Source organism: Martes martes (genome assembly GCF_963455335.1).
Source record: "Martes martes genome assembly, chromosome: 10".
Taxonomy (NCBI): domain Eukaryota; kingdom Metazoa; phylum Chordata; class Mammalia; order Carnivora; family Mustelidae; genus Martes; species Martes martes.
In genome coordinates this window covers 40,562,722-40,579,369 of record NC_137898.1, presented here as the reverse complement: position 1 = coordinate 40,579,369, position 16,648 = coordinate 40,562,722, and the positions used below count along the sequence as shown (strand labels likewise).

At 39.7% G+C, this 16,648-nt stretch overlaps 1 protein-coding gene across 1 annotated transcript in view; it reads left to right on the top strand.

Moving 5' to 3' along the window:
• NELL1 (neural EGFL like 1) overlaps positions 1 to 16,045 on the top strand; it is a gene marked incomplete at its 5' end in the record, with an annotated part of 852,276 nt that extends 836,231 nt beyond the window's left edge. The window contains 3 exons of the mRNA XM_080816285.1: positions 10,982 to 11,158; positions 13,620 to 13,844; positions 15,547 to 16,045. Of these exons, the coding sequence (XP_080672411.1) occupies positions 10,982 to 11,158; positions 13,620 to 13,844; positions 15,547 to 15,597 (453 nt within the window). The 3' untranslated portion in view covers positions 15,598 to 16,045. The remainder of the gene's footprint in view (positions 1 to 10,981; positions 11,159 to 13,619; positions 13,845 to 15,546) is intronic.
• Between the last annotated feature and the right edge of the window lie 603 nt (positions 16,046 to 16,648).

Here is a 16,648-nt window from a genome sequence, read left to right as displayed (position 1 = left end):
TGGTGTACAAATGCACATATGGAATGATGGAATTTTACTCAGCCATAAAAAAAGAGTGAAATCTTGCAGATTTACAATCACATGAGTGGACCTAGAGAGTGTTATGCTAAGTCAGAGTAAGGTAACTACCCTGTGATTTAACTCATGTGGGATCTAAAAAAAAAAACAGATGAACAAACCAAAAAAAAGAAACATTCTCATAAACACAAAGAGCAAACTGATGGTTGCTGAAGGAGAGGGGGTTGGGTAAGTGGGTGAAATAGATGTAGGAGATTCAGAGGTATAAACCTCCAGTTATAAAATAAATAAGATGGAGATAAAAAGGACAGCATAGAGAATATAGTCATTAATATAGTATGGTGACAGATGCTGACTATACTTATTGTGTGTTATATATATATATACACACACACACATATATATAAAAACTATATGTTATATAGTTATATTGTGGTGTTTTATATATTGAGTAATGTATAGAATTGTCAAATCAATATGTTGGACATTTGAAACTAATATTGTATGCCAACTATACTTCAATCAGAAATTTTTAAAAATGCTTAGGTTTTCAGGAGAAACAGGTGATGGTAGGGTGATGGCATCATGAAATTCTCAGGCAGTTTCAGATAAAATCACCTTTACTTGATGAAAAAGAAACTAATGTGAGATTGAGGTATAAATATTATAAAAGTGGGGGTGGGGAGTGCAGACTAAGAATACCCACTTGAGGTATTATGCTGAGCGAAACAAGTCAATCAGAGAAAGACAATTATCTTATGATCTCCCTGATATGAGGAAGTTGAGAGGCAGAGTGGTGGGTGTGGGGGGTAGGGAAGGAAAAAATGAAACTAGATGGGATAGGGAGGGAGATAAACCATAAGAGACTCTTAATGTCACAAGACAAATGGAGAGTTGCTGAGGGGAGGGGAGGTAGAGAGAGGGTGGTTGGGTTATGGACATTGGGGAGGGTATGTGCTATGGTGAGTGCTGTGAAGTGTGTAACCTTGGCGATTCACAGACCTGTACCCCTGGAGCTAATAATACATTATATGTTAATTAAAAAAAATACCCACTTGAACAAAATTAGATCACACAATTGAAGAAACATTTAGATAAAACTTCTGTAGACCCTCAAGGCAAGAGCTCAAACAAGATAGGCAAAAAGGCAAGATCATTAAACAACAGAAAGAGAAGGAGAGTGGCTCTTGGAGAAAGAGTTGAGGGGAAAAGCTATGCCTAACGAAGACTAGTTCAAAAGCTTCTTGGAATCAAACCTGCCCTGATGCCATGGAGATGAGGGGAAAACCCATCAATTTTGAGGGGGAAAGGTGGAGAAAAAACACTATTATGTGTTGGATATGAAAACTGACAGTAATAATTTAGCACACAGTGGGTTTTCCCGAAGAGAACACAACAAATGAAGCAAACCAATTTTACAGATAAGAGACAAGGATGACTGTGATTTTTACCCAAAAGGATTCTATTACTTTAACAAGAACAATCCGTATAAAGCCAACAGAACCAGTACTAAATCCATAGGCATCAGGGCAAGATTATGTCATCATAGCATAGGAAATTTCAGATTGGCTGCAGACTTTCCTACAAAGCTCAAGATGCCAAAAGACAGTGGAAGGATTATTTGCAAATTATGGTGGGGGAAAACCTTTGAGGTAGGAACTCACAAATTCTTACATTGTATGCTTTAGGTAGAATACGTATTAAAAGAAGAATCAAGAATTTATGACTATGAAGGAAAAAAGAAAAACTATATAAACAAGAAGTCAGAAGCTACTCAGTCTCCTATATAGTCAGGGTTGTTATATCATAAGAAGATTAATAACTGTTTTGTGATGTTTCAAGATTATCCTTCAGATGGAGACTAAATGAAACATGTACTGGCATCCTAAAGGTGAAATTGGCACATTTATTCCTAGATTCTTTTTTTTAACCACTAAATTAAAATCCTTATATCATCATATGATCATATGTTGATCCAGGGCTTATGTTATCTAAGGACAATAAGCCTCTTTAGATAGTATTCAAAATAAACACTCTACTATATGAGTCCTATATTAAACTTAGAAGGTGGAGTATGATCTGCCTCCTTTAGACTTAGAAGAAGGTTGAATTTAAAAGTAGCCAAGCTGGAAATCAACCTTTTTTACCTTAGACTCTTATTCCCAGGTTCTGTTCCCTTCCCTTGAACTCCTTGGAATTTTGAACTTCCAGGCATTCTACCAGGAATGAGAAGACCTGGATTCTATTCCTGGCTTTGCTAGTGAGTGGCTTTGTGACCTTGAGCAGATGACTTAGCATCCGAGCCTTTTCCTCAGCTGTACAATGAGAAGAGCAGCTAGATGATTTCAGAAGTTCTTTCTGGCTCTAAAATTCTGTAAGTCTGGAAACACCAGCTAGTGACATTTATGCCCTCTGTATTCCTCTTTGACTCTTTCCAAAATGTTTTAGTTTGGGGCTTAACATCATTATTCATGCAGACCTTTCAAATCCTTTCCAGGATTTTTCCTTTTTCTTTCTTGCCAGCAGCTGGTATTTCTATATTTACTTTACAGTATTATGTATACATTTATTTGTATATTTTACATTGAAGTAAGATTAGTTTGTCATCATATACAAATTATTCTTTTGAATTCTCTACAATAGAAAGAGCAATTATTTGGGTCAATTTCATTTTTGAAGCTTTAAATACTTAAATGGTTTAAAAGTAACCTGGATTACACAACAAATTACATTTTTCCACAAGGTTTTCAGCCCTTCTAACACCTGCTTAAAAATGTCAGCCTTCAAGATGTCTGAATATCACTATAGGGCTGAGTACACCAGCATTAGTCTTTTGAGTCCGTTTGTTTTATGTACATAATTGTAGGAATTTTTCTTAGTTTTCTTGAAACAGAAGTTTTACATGAAAATGTACTCCTATGCTGAGGTGTCCTATCATCTAATTCTGTTATTTTATCCATTTTAGATATAAAATGCAGCAATGAAAATTTTAAATATGTAAATATATATGAATTATATATATATAAATATTCAACAGAGAAGGTTTATAAATAGCAGGAAAAAATGGTAGAGTTGGAGTGAAATTCTTGTCAAAGTCTTTCCCTAGTTTTTGGTTTCGTATGCAACTTCAGGGCACCCTTACCTTGACAAGAAGCAGATGAAACACCTGCAATGAATAATTAGGGCACCCATGAAAAAGTGCATTTAAGTAGGCACTATTGAGTGATAGCACACAGTGTAGTCCAACATAATTTCTCCTGTAACTTTGCCACATATTATCTGAAGTTCTGATAAGAATTAGGAAAGTCTTAATTTGATTTATATAGGATACATGGCATTGAAGAGACCTGGTGTGGAAGAGAGGGCAGGGGGAACAATAATGTCCTTGATAATTCTGTATAGATACTTTTGGGCAACTCCTTTCTCCACCCCAGGATCATCATAAGGGTGAAGGTAGAAATGAGCTAACATTTCTCATGTGTCTGGCACTATATGTATCCCCTCGTACTTTGACAACAACCTCATGAAGTAAATATAATTATCCCTTTATAGAAGAAACAGGAACTCAAGTTTCACACAAGTAAGTAGTGACAGTAGAAGTGAAACTGAGATACCCATGACAAAATCACCAGGTCTCTATTTGAAGAAACTGGCTCCCAGCCCTACTGCTCTGCCTGGGTGTGGTTCTGTGAATTCTGCAAGATATTTTACATCTCCAAGCCATGGTTTTATCAGTATGACTGGGTTAATATCTACAAACACATTTACCCTGAGAGTGAACTAAGATAAAGATATGTTTGAAGTACTCAGCTCAGAGCCTTGCAGAGAGAGCTGTCTCTCCAGGAGTAATCACTTAGCAAAAAAAAAGTCAAAGTTATTTTAAAGACCACTTCTCCCCCTTGAGAGTCAATACACCAGGTTAGCTACCAGTGTTTCATGCCCATTGAAAGAGGTCTTGAAACATGTCCACAACTTAATGGAGTTCAACAGTAAAGCCAGGCCAACACAAATGGATTTGGGCTTTTGTTTAGACGCCATATGCTTCCTTGGCAGTGACAGTGATTTTATGCACCTTTAGACCACTTAGTTGATTAGGGGAAAGATTGCTGAATTGCTTGGAACCCATGTTCTTCTAGCATTATCCAGACTACAGATACCCAGAGTGAAAAATGATTCTCTCTCTCTGGGCTTGACCCCTAAATCTTAGTTACAGCCCAGTTTCTTTTCACAGATACCCATCTGTGGCTCTTCCATTTATAAATTTGTCAAGAGCTTTAGGAACACATCTTTATTTTCTACCTGTGCTCCATGGGAAGAGAGAGAGGTCTCAGATTTATTAGCGTCTAGGAAACTGCAGCATTTTAGTATGACTACGTCGTGGCCATATTTATATTTTTGATTGTGGAGATGAACAAGCAAATGGGTATACAAACAATCGCCTGTCATGCCCTGGTAGAGTCATGAACAATTTGTTAGAGGAACATAGAAAGGGAAAGTATACTCTATCCTAGGAAGATACAGACAGAAATAAGGGAGACGTCACAGAGGAGGTGAAGTTTGAGCGAGACCCTCAAGGATGAGAAATTTAGCCAAGGAGAGAGAGATGTGAGGGAAGTGAATCCCGAAGAGGGAAGAGCAAGACCAAAGAGACAAAAACACTACATGTGTTCTGGTCAGGAAAATGTGAAGTAAATGATGAGCTTTGAATATCAGGAAAAAAAAAGAAGAATATGGGAAGGGTGATAAGCCTGAGATAAAGGCTAGGGACACAGCCAGACGATGGAATTTAGACCTAACTTGTGGGCTGTAGAGGATCATGAGTGACTTTTTGTTCAGGATTGGCATGGCCCAGTCAGGGTCTGATCCACAGCACAACAGAAAGTCTGAGGAGATCAAAACTAAACCGAGAGATACCACTTTACACTGGAGTTAAGTTTCGGGAATGTACGGATGAGAACCTGAAGGAGGGATAGAGAAGTAAGATCACATGAAAGATAACAGAAACTTAAGTGATATGTCCTGAGGAATGATGATGTCAGACTCTCAGCCTCTGGGGCAATGTGTGCCCTCATTCTGTGGGCAGAAGAGAAGCTCGAGACCAGCATGTTTGAGACTTAGCATCCCCATTTTCTTGGGCAAAGGATTTCAGGTGCCACTGACAAGAGAAAGAGCCAGGGTCTGCAAGTTAGGCCAGTGCACACTGGATAGAGGTCAGACACAATACTGACTCCTGCACCATTACCTACTACGGTGACTATTAGTAGTAAGTGGCAGAAAAAGAACATGCTATGCAGGCCAGATTTCATTTCTGTGCTTCCTACAGCATTGTTTTATCTTGATTTGTTTTGTTTATTGAAATGTGACTAGCACTCATCCTGAAACTAAGTGTAGTACTGAAGACTCGAGCAATGCCAGGTCTTGAGTTTTTCTGGCAATGATGGAAGTGGATAGGGATATGGATACCATAAATAACCAGTCACCCTCCACATCATCATAAACAGAAGGAGGGTAAAGTGCAGAGGAACTTTGCCAGATTATCTGGAATGCTGTCATTTGACCTGGCCTCATATGAGCCTTTGCCCAGAAACTGAGGAAGGTGGCCACGGTAGGTAGGGAAACCTAAGGGGTTCGTGTGTTTCCTTCAGGCAAGAAGGAAGCTCCATCTGCCGGGAGCTTACAGTAGAATGACCCTGCCAGTCTCCATGTGGCTCTCACTCATACAGTGAAGAACAAGGATGAGTCAGCTTGTGCCTGGGGCCAGGGTAGAGGTTAATTTTCTGAAATCCTGCAGTTTACTCAGAAAACTGTTCTGCTTTGCTGTCAGAAACTAACTAGCAGTATTGTCAGTGCCTTCCTCTCTATAGAGTGTTTTTGATGGCAGGAGTTGGCTGTGCAATCCCCAGATTGTGTTTCCTTTTCTTTGAAAGATGAACAAAGCGGCATGTTTAGTTCCCCTCAAAACCCTAGGGGTTCTCTCAAGAGTCTTCTTTTCCATTCCCCTGACTTCATACTTCCACTGTGCTGTTCCAAACCCTGCCTTTCTTTGCAGAACCTTAAGGGTTATGCCATGCTAATTCCCCAATGAACTGGGTTACCTTATTTCTCCATCAGACATTCTCAAACTTTCCCGGGCACCAGAATCCCCCGGAGGGCTTGTGAAACATTGATCACTGATTCTACCCCTAGACTTTCTGGTACAGTGGATTGGGTTAGAGCCCAACAGATTTCATTTCTAGCTAGTTCCTGGGAGATTCTAATGCTGCTGGTCAGAGAACCACTCTTGGAAAACCATCGCCCCAAGAATCCTTATGATTTCAGTTGCGTGGAAGTCCTTTTATCCTACCCTTCAGCCTCCTCATGATACAAGGAAGCAGCATATTGGAAAATCATTGCTATCAAAGTCCAGAGTACGGTCTAGTTCCTATTTTTACATTACTCTGCTATGTGGAAAAGTCCTTTCCCCTCTCTGGTCCTGATTTCCTCTTCATTAAAATGAGACAGTTGGATTCAATGATTGGTAAAGGTTTTATTAGAGAGGTGCTAATTAGAGAGGGCTAATAGACTAATTGTGGGATGTAACCTGGAGACAAAATTAATATTTTGTAAAGTAGATTGGATAGCACACCACAATAAATTTGCATGTGAGAAGATAGAAGAGATGGGTGGGTCTAGAGTACCACTCTGAATTTTACCCTTTATATCAGAGATCAAAACATGTTTTCTGTAAAGGACCAGACAGGCTTTGCTTATGTACAGTCTCTCCTCACATACTGAACTCTGACGTTTGAGTGTGAAAACAGCCACAGACAATACGTAAATGAATGAGGGAAGCTATGTTCTTTTTTTTTTTTTTAAGATTTTATTTTTATTTCTTTGACACAGAGAGAACGATCACAAGTAGGCAGAGAGGCAGGCAGAGCAAGAGGAGGAAGCAGGCTCCCTGCTGAGCTGACAGCCCGATGCAGGGCTCAATCCCAGGACCCTGAGATCATGACCTGAGCCGAAGGCAGAGGCTTAACCCACTGAGCCACCCAGGCGCCCCAGAAGCTGTGTTCTTATTAATAAAACTTTGTTTACAGAAACAGGTGACTGGCAGAATTTGGACTGTAGGCATCACTTTGCCTAAACCCCAGGTTAGATTATTATTCAATTCCCATCAATAATTTTAAGTCCAGCTTCCGGATTTGAAAGTTTCCAAACTGTGGCAGGAAAAAAAAAAGTGATATTTTGCAATCTGGAGTAAATAAATTAAACTATTCAGTAATAAAATGTATAATTTATAATATAAAACCCATAACTTTCCATGGCATTATAAGAATAAATTCATATTTTATTTGCTAGGAAGGTATATATCCCTGCTTCTTAAAATTCAGGAGCAATTTAAATATTACAATGGCCATTAATTGTTTATAGCTGAGCTTTCATTATAAAACTGCAAAAAAGCATTTAGCTTCTATGGCAGAAGGGTGGGGAAAATACATCTTTGGCATGTAAATGGGGCTTGTTCTGACCACCCCAGCTGGGATAGAGGTCAAGCTCTGGGAATGACCCCAGAGATGTACCATGAGAAGGATTACTCACCATCCCTCAGCTCATTTCCTTGCCAGGTTTGGATTCTAGTGTGGTTGTGTTCTGTGAGCTGAGGTTTTGTAATGGCATTCTCACTGAATTAATGGAGCCACCTGTGACATTTTCATTATTAAAAATGATTTTCTTGACAGTTACTCTGTAATTCAAAAGGCAAAATGAACATAGCCATTGTTCTAAAATATGTTAGAGACTAAGAGGGGCCTATTTGGCATTTTCCCATAATTGATGAGATATGAAATTGCTTTATTTTGCACTAACCCTGGAGGCTATCCACTTACTCTCATTCATTCTTTTAATCCCCACATGCGGCAAGAAACCTGACATTCTGATTGGGCCTCATTGCCTGTGGTACAGTAACCTATTCTAAAAGAATATGTCCCTGTTTGATATGGTTTGTGAACATAGTTATGTGGGTTACTGAGGCCCAGTCCTTCTATACTTGGGGAGAGTAATATTGTGACCTCAGTAGCTGAGCTGACAAAATGGTTTTACATTGTAGCTACCATTACTTTTCTTAACTTCTTGGTTAAAGTAAATTGCTAGGGAGTCATTCTGGGCAATAATCACACAAGCAAAATATGTTAGTGAGTTAAAATAAAGGCCTATTGTTGGAAGATGCCTAGACTCTGGGCAGTTCTTGGTCCAGACTAATTATAATCTCTATCTTAATTCACCTGTTTGACTGGAGTGTGTGTGTGTGTGTGTGTGTGTGTGTGTGTGTGTGCACGCGTGCGTGCGCCTGCGCAAGCACTCACGGCTGCGTGCATTTACATAATCTTTCACCCCTTGATATTTGGAAAATTATGATTTCCTGTCATTTCCTGCAGTAATAGAAAAAATGCACATGCTTTGAGGGAAAGCATTTTTCAACCTGTTATTATATACATAGCCAGCATGTCTCCTTTCCATCTTCCATAAAAAATGTAAAGCACTTAAATATTTCCACATTCGCTGACAGTAATGTCTCAGCAAGCCCTGTCCTATTCAACATTGTTATCGATGAAGTAGATGAGGACCCTGAGGGCAGGTCCATCAAGCTTGCAGATGTCACAAAGCTGTGAAGGGGGACAAACTATGGGGATGACAGAAAAAGCATTTAGAAAACACTGTGACAAGAGGGAGAGATGAAATGGATCTAACAAGCCACAGTACAGTAAGGAGAAGCATCAGGTTTTATCCCTGCTGCCCCCCAATAACTAAGCACACAAAATGGGGATATAGGGCTTAATGATGTTTTAGTCTCCATTAAGCTCAATATCAATCAACACCATGACATAACCACAGTAAGTAGGGACGTAAATACTGAAATCAGCCTGCATTAAAGAAAGTACCATGCTTAAAACAAGGTGACCAGGAGTCCCAGTTCACTGTGTTAGTCAGACTGTTACTGAAGAATTACATTTAGTTCTTTTACTCAACTACCTCATTTGAGAAATGGAGTATAAATCATACTCCATAGAATTACCAAGACCAAATGTGCTACTGCATATAAAAGGCTTAGCACAATGTATGTATAGCCCAAAATAAGTGTTAAGATTATGGTAGATGATGATGATGATGGTGGTGGTGATGAATATTATTACTATTGGAAATACTTGAAACTGTTGAAGATAAGGCAACTATAACAGTGAAAGGACACAGAACTAGTGGGACTGGTTAAAAAATTAGTGATATTTAGGGCACCTGGGTGGCTCAGTGGGTTAAGCCGCTGCCTTCAGCTCAGGTCATGATCTCAGGGTCCTGGGATCGAGTCCCACATCGGGCTCTCTGCTCAGCGAGGAGCCTGCTTCCCTCTCTCTCTCTCTGCCTGCCTCTCTGTCTACTGTGATCTCTCTCTGTCAAATAAATAAATAAAATCTTTAAAAAAATTAAAAAAAAATTAGTGATGTTTAATCCAGAGATGAGATGATTCCGTGGAGACATAAATGCTGTCTTCTAAGAACAGAAGAGTTGAAAATGTGACAGAAGGGATTGGGAGTTCTGTGACTAGCAGTGGTGTGAGCAAGTCTCAATGGATAGAGGCAACAAGAAGTCCAGTTTTTAGACTTCAGACATGAACAGAGATATGGTCTTCAGATGCCTTCCATAATGGTGGCTTCCTTGAGACTAGAGAGCTTCAAGCACAGGCTTGATGACTTTTGAATGTGATTGTTGTAGTGAGAGTTCAGTATAGGTCCAGGAGGCTTGGTTATGTGTCCTTGAAGGTATCACTGACTCTGAGAGTCTTTGGTTTTGTAAATATTCAGCAGAGCAGTTATCACCATAATTGGTGGCAACAGGTCTTACCTTACATTTTCAGCGCCTTTATTGTCTGAGGTGAGGAATTACGTGAGCAATACACATATAATGGGGACGGACGGCAAATGTACAGTTTTAATGTTTGAACACTGTTGAACTTCATGTCTTTATGAGTATGAGTGTTCAGGGCCATTACTCCAGAAATTGTACTGTGCCTGTTATTTGGGCAACTGCCTCAAGGTGGAAGGTAGCACCTGACCTGAGCCCCTTATAATAAGCACCCTAAAGCCTGTGTTAGAGAAGAAAAATTGTTTTGAAACTGGAAGCCCTGACAGTGTTCCTTAGACATTGCTAACACTGGATAAATCCTTTAGCAACTCTGGGCCTCAGTTAATTCTTCTGTGAAAAAGGTATAGTCATCCTTCCCGCCCAGAGTTGAGAAGGGGTACAAATCAATGAATGTCTTTGAATGCATTTTGTGGTATCATTATGAACTGGGAAAAATACAGTAGCATGATTTTCCACTCAAACGTGTTCTTGAGCATATATGGATTTTAACTGCTTAGTTTAATTGAATTCTACTTAGAAATGTGATTTTTGGGGGGTGCCTGGGTGGCTCAGTGAGTTAAGCCTCTGCCTTCGGCTCAGGTCATGATCCCAGGGTCCTGGGATCGAGCCCTGCATCAGGCTCTCTGCTTAGTAGGGAGCCTGCTTCCCCTTCTCTCTCTGCCTGCCTCTCTGCCTACTTGTGATCTCTATCTGTCAAATAAATAAATAAAATCTTAAAAAAAAAAAAAAAGAAATGTGATTTTTTGGGAAACATTAGGGGGAATAAAAGTTTCAAAGAACATACTGACTTTTTTAAACTTAGAAATATCTCTGTTTTTATGTGGGCTGCTCTGCAGGCAAGGTCAGGGAAAGGGTGTGTGTGTGTGTGTGTGTGCATGGATGCATGTGTGTGCACACGCACACAAGTGCATATGTTTTGAGCAAAATGAAAGGTGGCCAGGGGAGTACTTTGACTCTAAGAAATCTTTCCTGTGTGCTCTGTAAAGTGTTTATAAGGTTTGCTTTTCATAGTGCTGCTACTCTGTTTCCCTAATGATATAACCTCCTTCACATCATTTCTAAACAGGACGGAAAGATATTCTGCCGACGGACGGCTTGTGATTGCCGGAATCCAAGTGTTGACCTTTTCTGTTGCCCAGAGTGTGACACCAGGGTCACAAGTCAATGTTTAGATCAAAATGGACACAAGCTCTATCGGAGTGGAGACAATTGGACTCATAGCTGCCAGCAGTGCCGGTGTCTGGTACGTCAGCTTCCCTGACGGGCTGTTATCCCTTTGCCCCGAAACAGTTGCTAACTCAGTTGCCTATGGGCTTGAGTTTCCTGCTCTTTGCGATGCAGGGAGCTCGAGTCTTGTGGCTCCTCAGGGGCAAATGCTCTGCCTGAAGACATTCAGATTCTACTATTCAAAGCAATATACAGAGATAGGCTAGGGGGATGGGTGATACAGGTGATGGGGATTAAGGAGTGCACCATGATGAGCTCTGGGTGATGGATGGAAGAGTTGAATCCCTGTACTGTACACCCGACATGAATATAATGGTGTGTGTTAACTACACTGGAATTAAAGCTTTTATAAAACCCCAAAACCAAAAACAATATACAGGACAAAAAGTATGTGTTTATGGGTCAGATTTGGCCCAACTTGAGTTAGTTTCCAACTGCCAATTTTTGGTAAAACCAGATCAAGAAAAATCCCCCCACAACAGAAAGTCTTCAGGGCCTTGACTGGGACTTGTAGTTCTTATAGAGCCCAATTTTGATTTCTTGGGACCTGACTATTGAAAGTTTCAATATGAGAGAGAACAGAACACAGCAGAAATGTAAATATCAGGGATTGAGTCAGAGAGACCAAGAATTCAGTCTTACTTCTCCCACATGCTAGCTCTGTGCTATTAATTTGGGCAAGTTCTCGTGTTGCACTGATCATTCTTTCCTTCATTGCGCACAAGGGAAACTAAGCACTTTGTAGTTTTGCTCTGACGATAAGAAAATATACATGAAGCACAAATACAGCATTTGGCACATAGTGCACAATAATGACTATTGATAATATTTCCTAGATTGAAAACTCTGTTTCAGATGTGAAGCCTTCCTATAGAAAAAAAAATTGTAGGTAATTTTTGATTTTAATATAAAAATACTATTGTGGTCATCAGATTTGAGAATGTCCAGAGAAAAAAAACTTAATTGCTAGATCTGGTTCTCTGTGTTTCGAATCACGCCACACACAAAGCTTTCAAAGGACGCAAAGACTGTTGGGAAACATAATCATAGTGAATATGATGTTCCATCTGTGAGGAAGTCATAACTTTTGGAACCAAGTCACAACTAAGTCTACTTATAATGGAACCTATGAGCTGCATTCCATAGTTTAACATTTGCTGAAATTAGTGATTTAGTCTACGGATACTGTATGAAGACAAACATTTAGAGAAATTGTATTGTAAATTGCTATCGGATTTTCTAAAGTCTCCTGGTGAATGTGCAGATCATTTTAATAGAATGCATTCTTCTGACTCACTCCTCATATTGAGAAGTATAACTCAGATATACTCAAATCAAAGCCATTTTTTTCCAAGCTCCCATCCAAGGGCAAATAAACCCCATACAACTAGAAAATTAGCTTCCATATCAGTCTGAAAAATTACATTTCTTCTTCAATAAGCCAGTCATCAGGCACTTAGAAGAATCGGCATTAATTTCAGACATGAAATTTTCAGAGCATTTCAGAAGTGTCTCCACTTCCATCCCCAGCCCCTAAGGCTAATATTTCTTGGGAAAACTGAAGATGTTGAACATGTAGCTTAATAATTACTTGAATATAATGTGGGCCATATTTAATAAATATTTATCAAGACTTTGTATGTGCTAGACTCTGAATGATATAATGGTGAGCATGATAGGTGTGGTCAATCACCCAAGGCCATTGTCTTGTGAAGCTGACCAAATAATTAGATATGAGTTTGCATGAACTCCAGTGATTTGTCATGATAACAGAAGAAGAGGCTGCATAGAGGTATAGCCTGCTCAATGGAGTCACAATTGGCAGATTCTGAAACAGAGAGAGGCTCCAACGGAACTGTTAACTACTACTAGTTAGTGATGTTACTAGCTATATGTCACATTCAAAACCATTCTGAAATAGTTCTCTTGATATTACCCAATCTCAATTTTAAATCTGATACTAGGAACTCAGTTCATGAAGTGGGTGAAATACTATTATGCTTCAAGTTTCCCTTTGACCTTAAGAGTAATTAATTTCTCTTTAAACACTAGCCAACACCTTATCACCTATTCACTTACTGCTCGCTTGATGAGCATTTTTTGGCCAAAACTCTGCTAAGTACCAGGGGGATAAAGAAACAAGCCCAAAGCCTGAAGGCTCAAAATGTAATATGGAATTGTACTGAGAGTGATGACGAGGATCATAAGTATGACAAACAATAAAATTAAGGACTGCAATTGATGTACAGGGACAGGTTCCATCACCTTTGGGGGCTGCCCTAGACAGTCAGCAAAAGCACCCTGGAGGAGGTGGAATCTATGGTAGCTCTTCAAGGAGGAAGCATAGTCTACCCATAAAGGCAGAAGTAAAAACTTTCGGTAAGGACAGTGATGCCCCCCCCACCCCCCCGTAGGACATTGGAGACAGAATTGTGCATAAGAACATGGATGAGCCAATTTTGGCTTTCTCTCTACAGGAAGGAGAGGTAGACTGCTGGCCACTCACTTGCCCCAATTTGAGCTGTGAGTACACAGCCATCTTGGAAGGGGAGTGCTGTCCCCGCTGCGTCAGTGACCCCTGCCTGGCTGATAACATTGCCTACGACATCAGAAGAACTTGCCTGGACAGCTATGGCATTTCAAGACTTAGTGGCTCAGTGTGGACAATGGCTGGATCGCCCTGCACAACCTGCAAGTGCAAGGTAATTGGATGTCCTGAGGACAGTTGGGCCTTGAACCGTTGTCAGAGAGCACCCACAGGAGGTCCGTTCCTGATGTTCCAGAATGCCCAGATTCTGGGGGGCCTGGTGAAAACACAGGCAGGCATTTACTTCTCACAGGAGGTTAATATGTCTGAATGGATCATAGCTGTACTGCATAGAAAGGCAAACTCCAAATGAACATGGAATAAAAATAGTCCTCTCTCTTGCCTTTGAATTACAGAATTTTAACAATTGACACTAGGACCAATTATGGCTGATTTAAGCTATTTTGACCTGCATATTAAAAAGAAAAGAAAGAAAGGAAAAAAGATCTCTTTTCATTGTGGAAAATTGTATAAGCTCTTTCATGAAACTGTCAGTGTTAAAAAAAAAAAAAGTTCTATGAAGTTGTTTGCTTTGTTTAATTATCAGTGCCTAATGCGGGAACCTGAAGCTCTTGCTGCAGGACTTAATTAATTGTGATTATTTTCCTATCTTTTTAGAGGAGTTCCCATGAAGGATCCTTATATGTCTTTAAAATTAAAAACTGACCCCTTTCTCCCTACAATGCTTGCGAAGAGCTATGACTACAGCTGACTTTGAAGCAGGGGTTAGGCAGTGTCAGATCTCTCCCAAAATATCTGTTGAAGATTCCCATGATTAAACACATTTAAAATATTAGTCTATTTGGTTCTATCAAATCCTGGCTCATTCCAGACATCAGTGGAAGGTTCTCAACTCATCTTTTTATGGCTGTTGTAAAGGCAGATTGGAAAGTGCCACCTTAAGATTCAGCCCCAATAGAAAAAGGCCAGTATCAAACTTCACATAGCAAAAGAAACATGGTCGTGTGTGTGTGTGTGTGTGTGAGAGAGAGAGAGAGAGAGAGACTGGGGGATGTGGAAACCGTTATTTAGTAGTATTTCTCTGAGGTCATGTTTGAGATTCTTTTAGGGGAATTATAAAAATGTATTTATATTAATGCATGTCCTTGATTTTTAATGAATTTCCAATAATTTATATATCTAAACATGTATTGTTCCCTTCATAGTCACCATGAGGGACTCTATTCCTAATGTACAGACCTTTCTGGAACCCATTTTGGAGTTCCCTTCAGGTCCTTGTGGTACTTCAGACTAGCTTTGTTAATGGCAAATGATCATTGAGGGGTTTATTTATTTATTTATTTATTTATTTGACAGACGGAGATCACAAGTAGGCAGAGAGAAAGGCAGAGAGAGAGGAATAGAAGCAGACTCCCTGCTGGGCAGAGAGCCCCATGTGGGGCTCGATCCCAGGACCCTGGGATCATGACCTGAGCCGAAGGCAGAGGCTTTAACCCACTGAGCCACCCAGGTGCCCCGAGGGATTTATTTTTGAAAACAATTTTATCTGGAATAATCCAGGGAGTAAGTGGTATAAACAACCTAGAAATATAGGGGAGGAGTCCCAAACCTGGTTTGAGCTCAGACAGAGGTATAAAATTGTACTGTCAGCAGGAGCTAGCAGGAGGGACTCCAGAGTGTCTCACGTGTCCTTCCTTCCTTTCCACTCCTTGTGTAGCCTTTTTCTTAACTTTTCTGTAGGGTTCATGGAGTTTGTGTCAAAACATATCTGTAGTCATTTTGAATATGAAAATGCACCCTGCTGATTGATAGATAGCCTCTGTCTCATTAGCTAACACTTGTGTCTTGATGCACAGAATGGAAATGTCTGCTGCTCTGTGGATTTGGAGTGTCTTCATAATAACTGAAGTATTTCAAATGGACTCATCATTGTGGGAGAGGAATGGACGAAATGACCATCCAGCGTGGTGAAGAACAGGAGTTGGTGTTGGTTGTTTTTTTGGTTTTTTTGTTTTTTGGGTTTTTTTATCACGGACAATTACCAAAGTCTCCGTCTGAAGAAGGTGTTTGGGGGTTGCCTTTTGGATCTACCACTTTGTTCATTCTTGCTAACCTAGTCTAGGTGACCTACAGTGCAGTGCTTTTAAGTCTCTGGTTGTTAAAAGAAGTTTCCCGTGTTGTAAATCACATGTTTCCCTTACCAAATCATTTGCAAATACATTTAAATGATCTCATGGTAAATGTTGATGTATTTTTTGGTTTATTTTGTGTACGAACCTAATAGAGATTCAGCTTTTTTATTTTTTTCTTGAGTTTTGGATCAAATTCTACAAATAAAGTTGCCTGTTGTGATTTTGTCCCATCCACTCTATACTTAGTATTGAGATCCCTGTGAAATGTTTTGATGAGTATATGTCTGTAGAATCTCGCTGCATCATACTTCCAGTTCCAACTGCTGAACACACTTAGATGCTCACTCATTCAGCTTCAACAAGGTTAAGGAAATGATGATATATTAAAGAGGGGAACAACCACAAAGATAATTATATAATTATTTTTTAAAGAACCTTCTCCTCCCTCTTGCAAACAAAATGAAACAAAACTTAAGTCACAATTTAGAAGTAGCAATGCTTAACACTTTTCCAAGCATTGAAAGAGAGCATCTTTGCGTTTGTTTTATATGGTAATTGATAACTTACAAGGGACCTGCATACCTACTAATACAAGTTCTTATCCTAGCACAGGTGAATGGTATTATTCCTACATTACAGAAGAGTAAATGAATGTATGCTAGGCAACCAGTTTGTACAGATCTAGTTGATTTGTAGATGTTGGGACTGGTAACCAGGTCTCCTAGTGCCTGCCTAGTGATGTTTTCCTCTAGACCGCACAACCTCTCAGATGGTAGAGGATACACTTTTAGGAAAAAGTTATTTGTATGCTCAGTAGTTCTTTGAG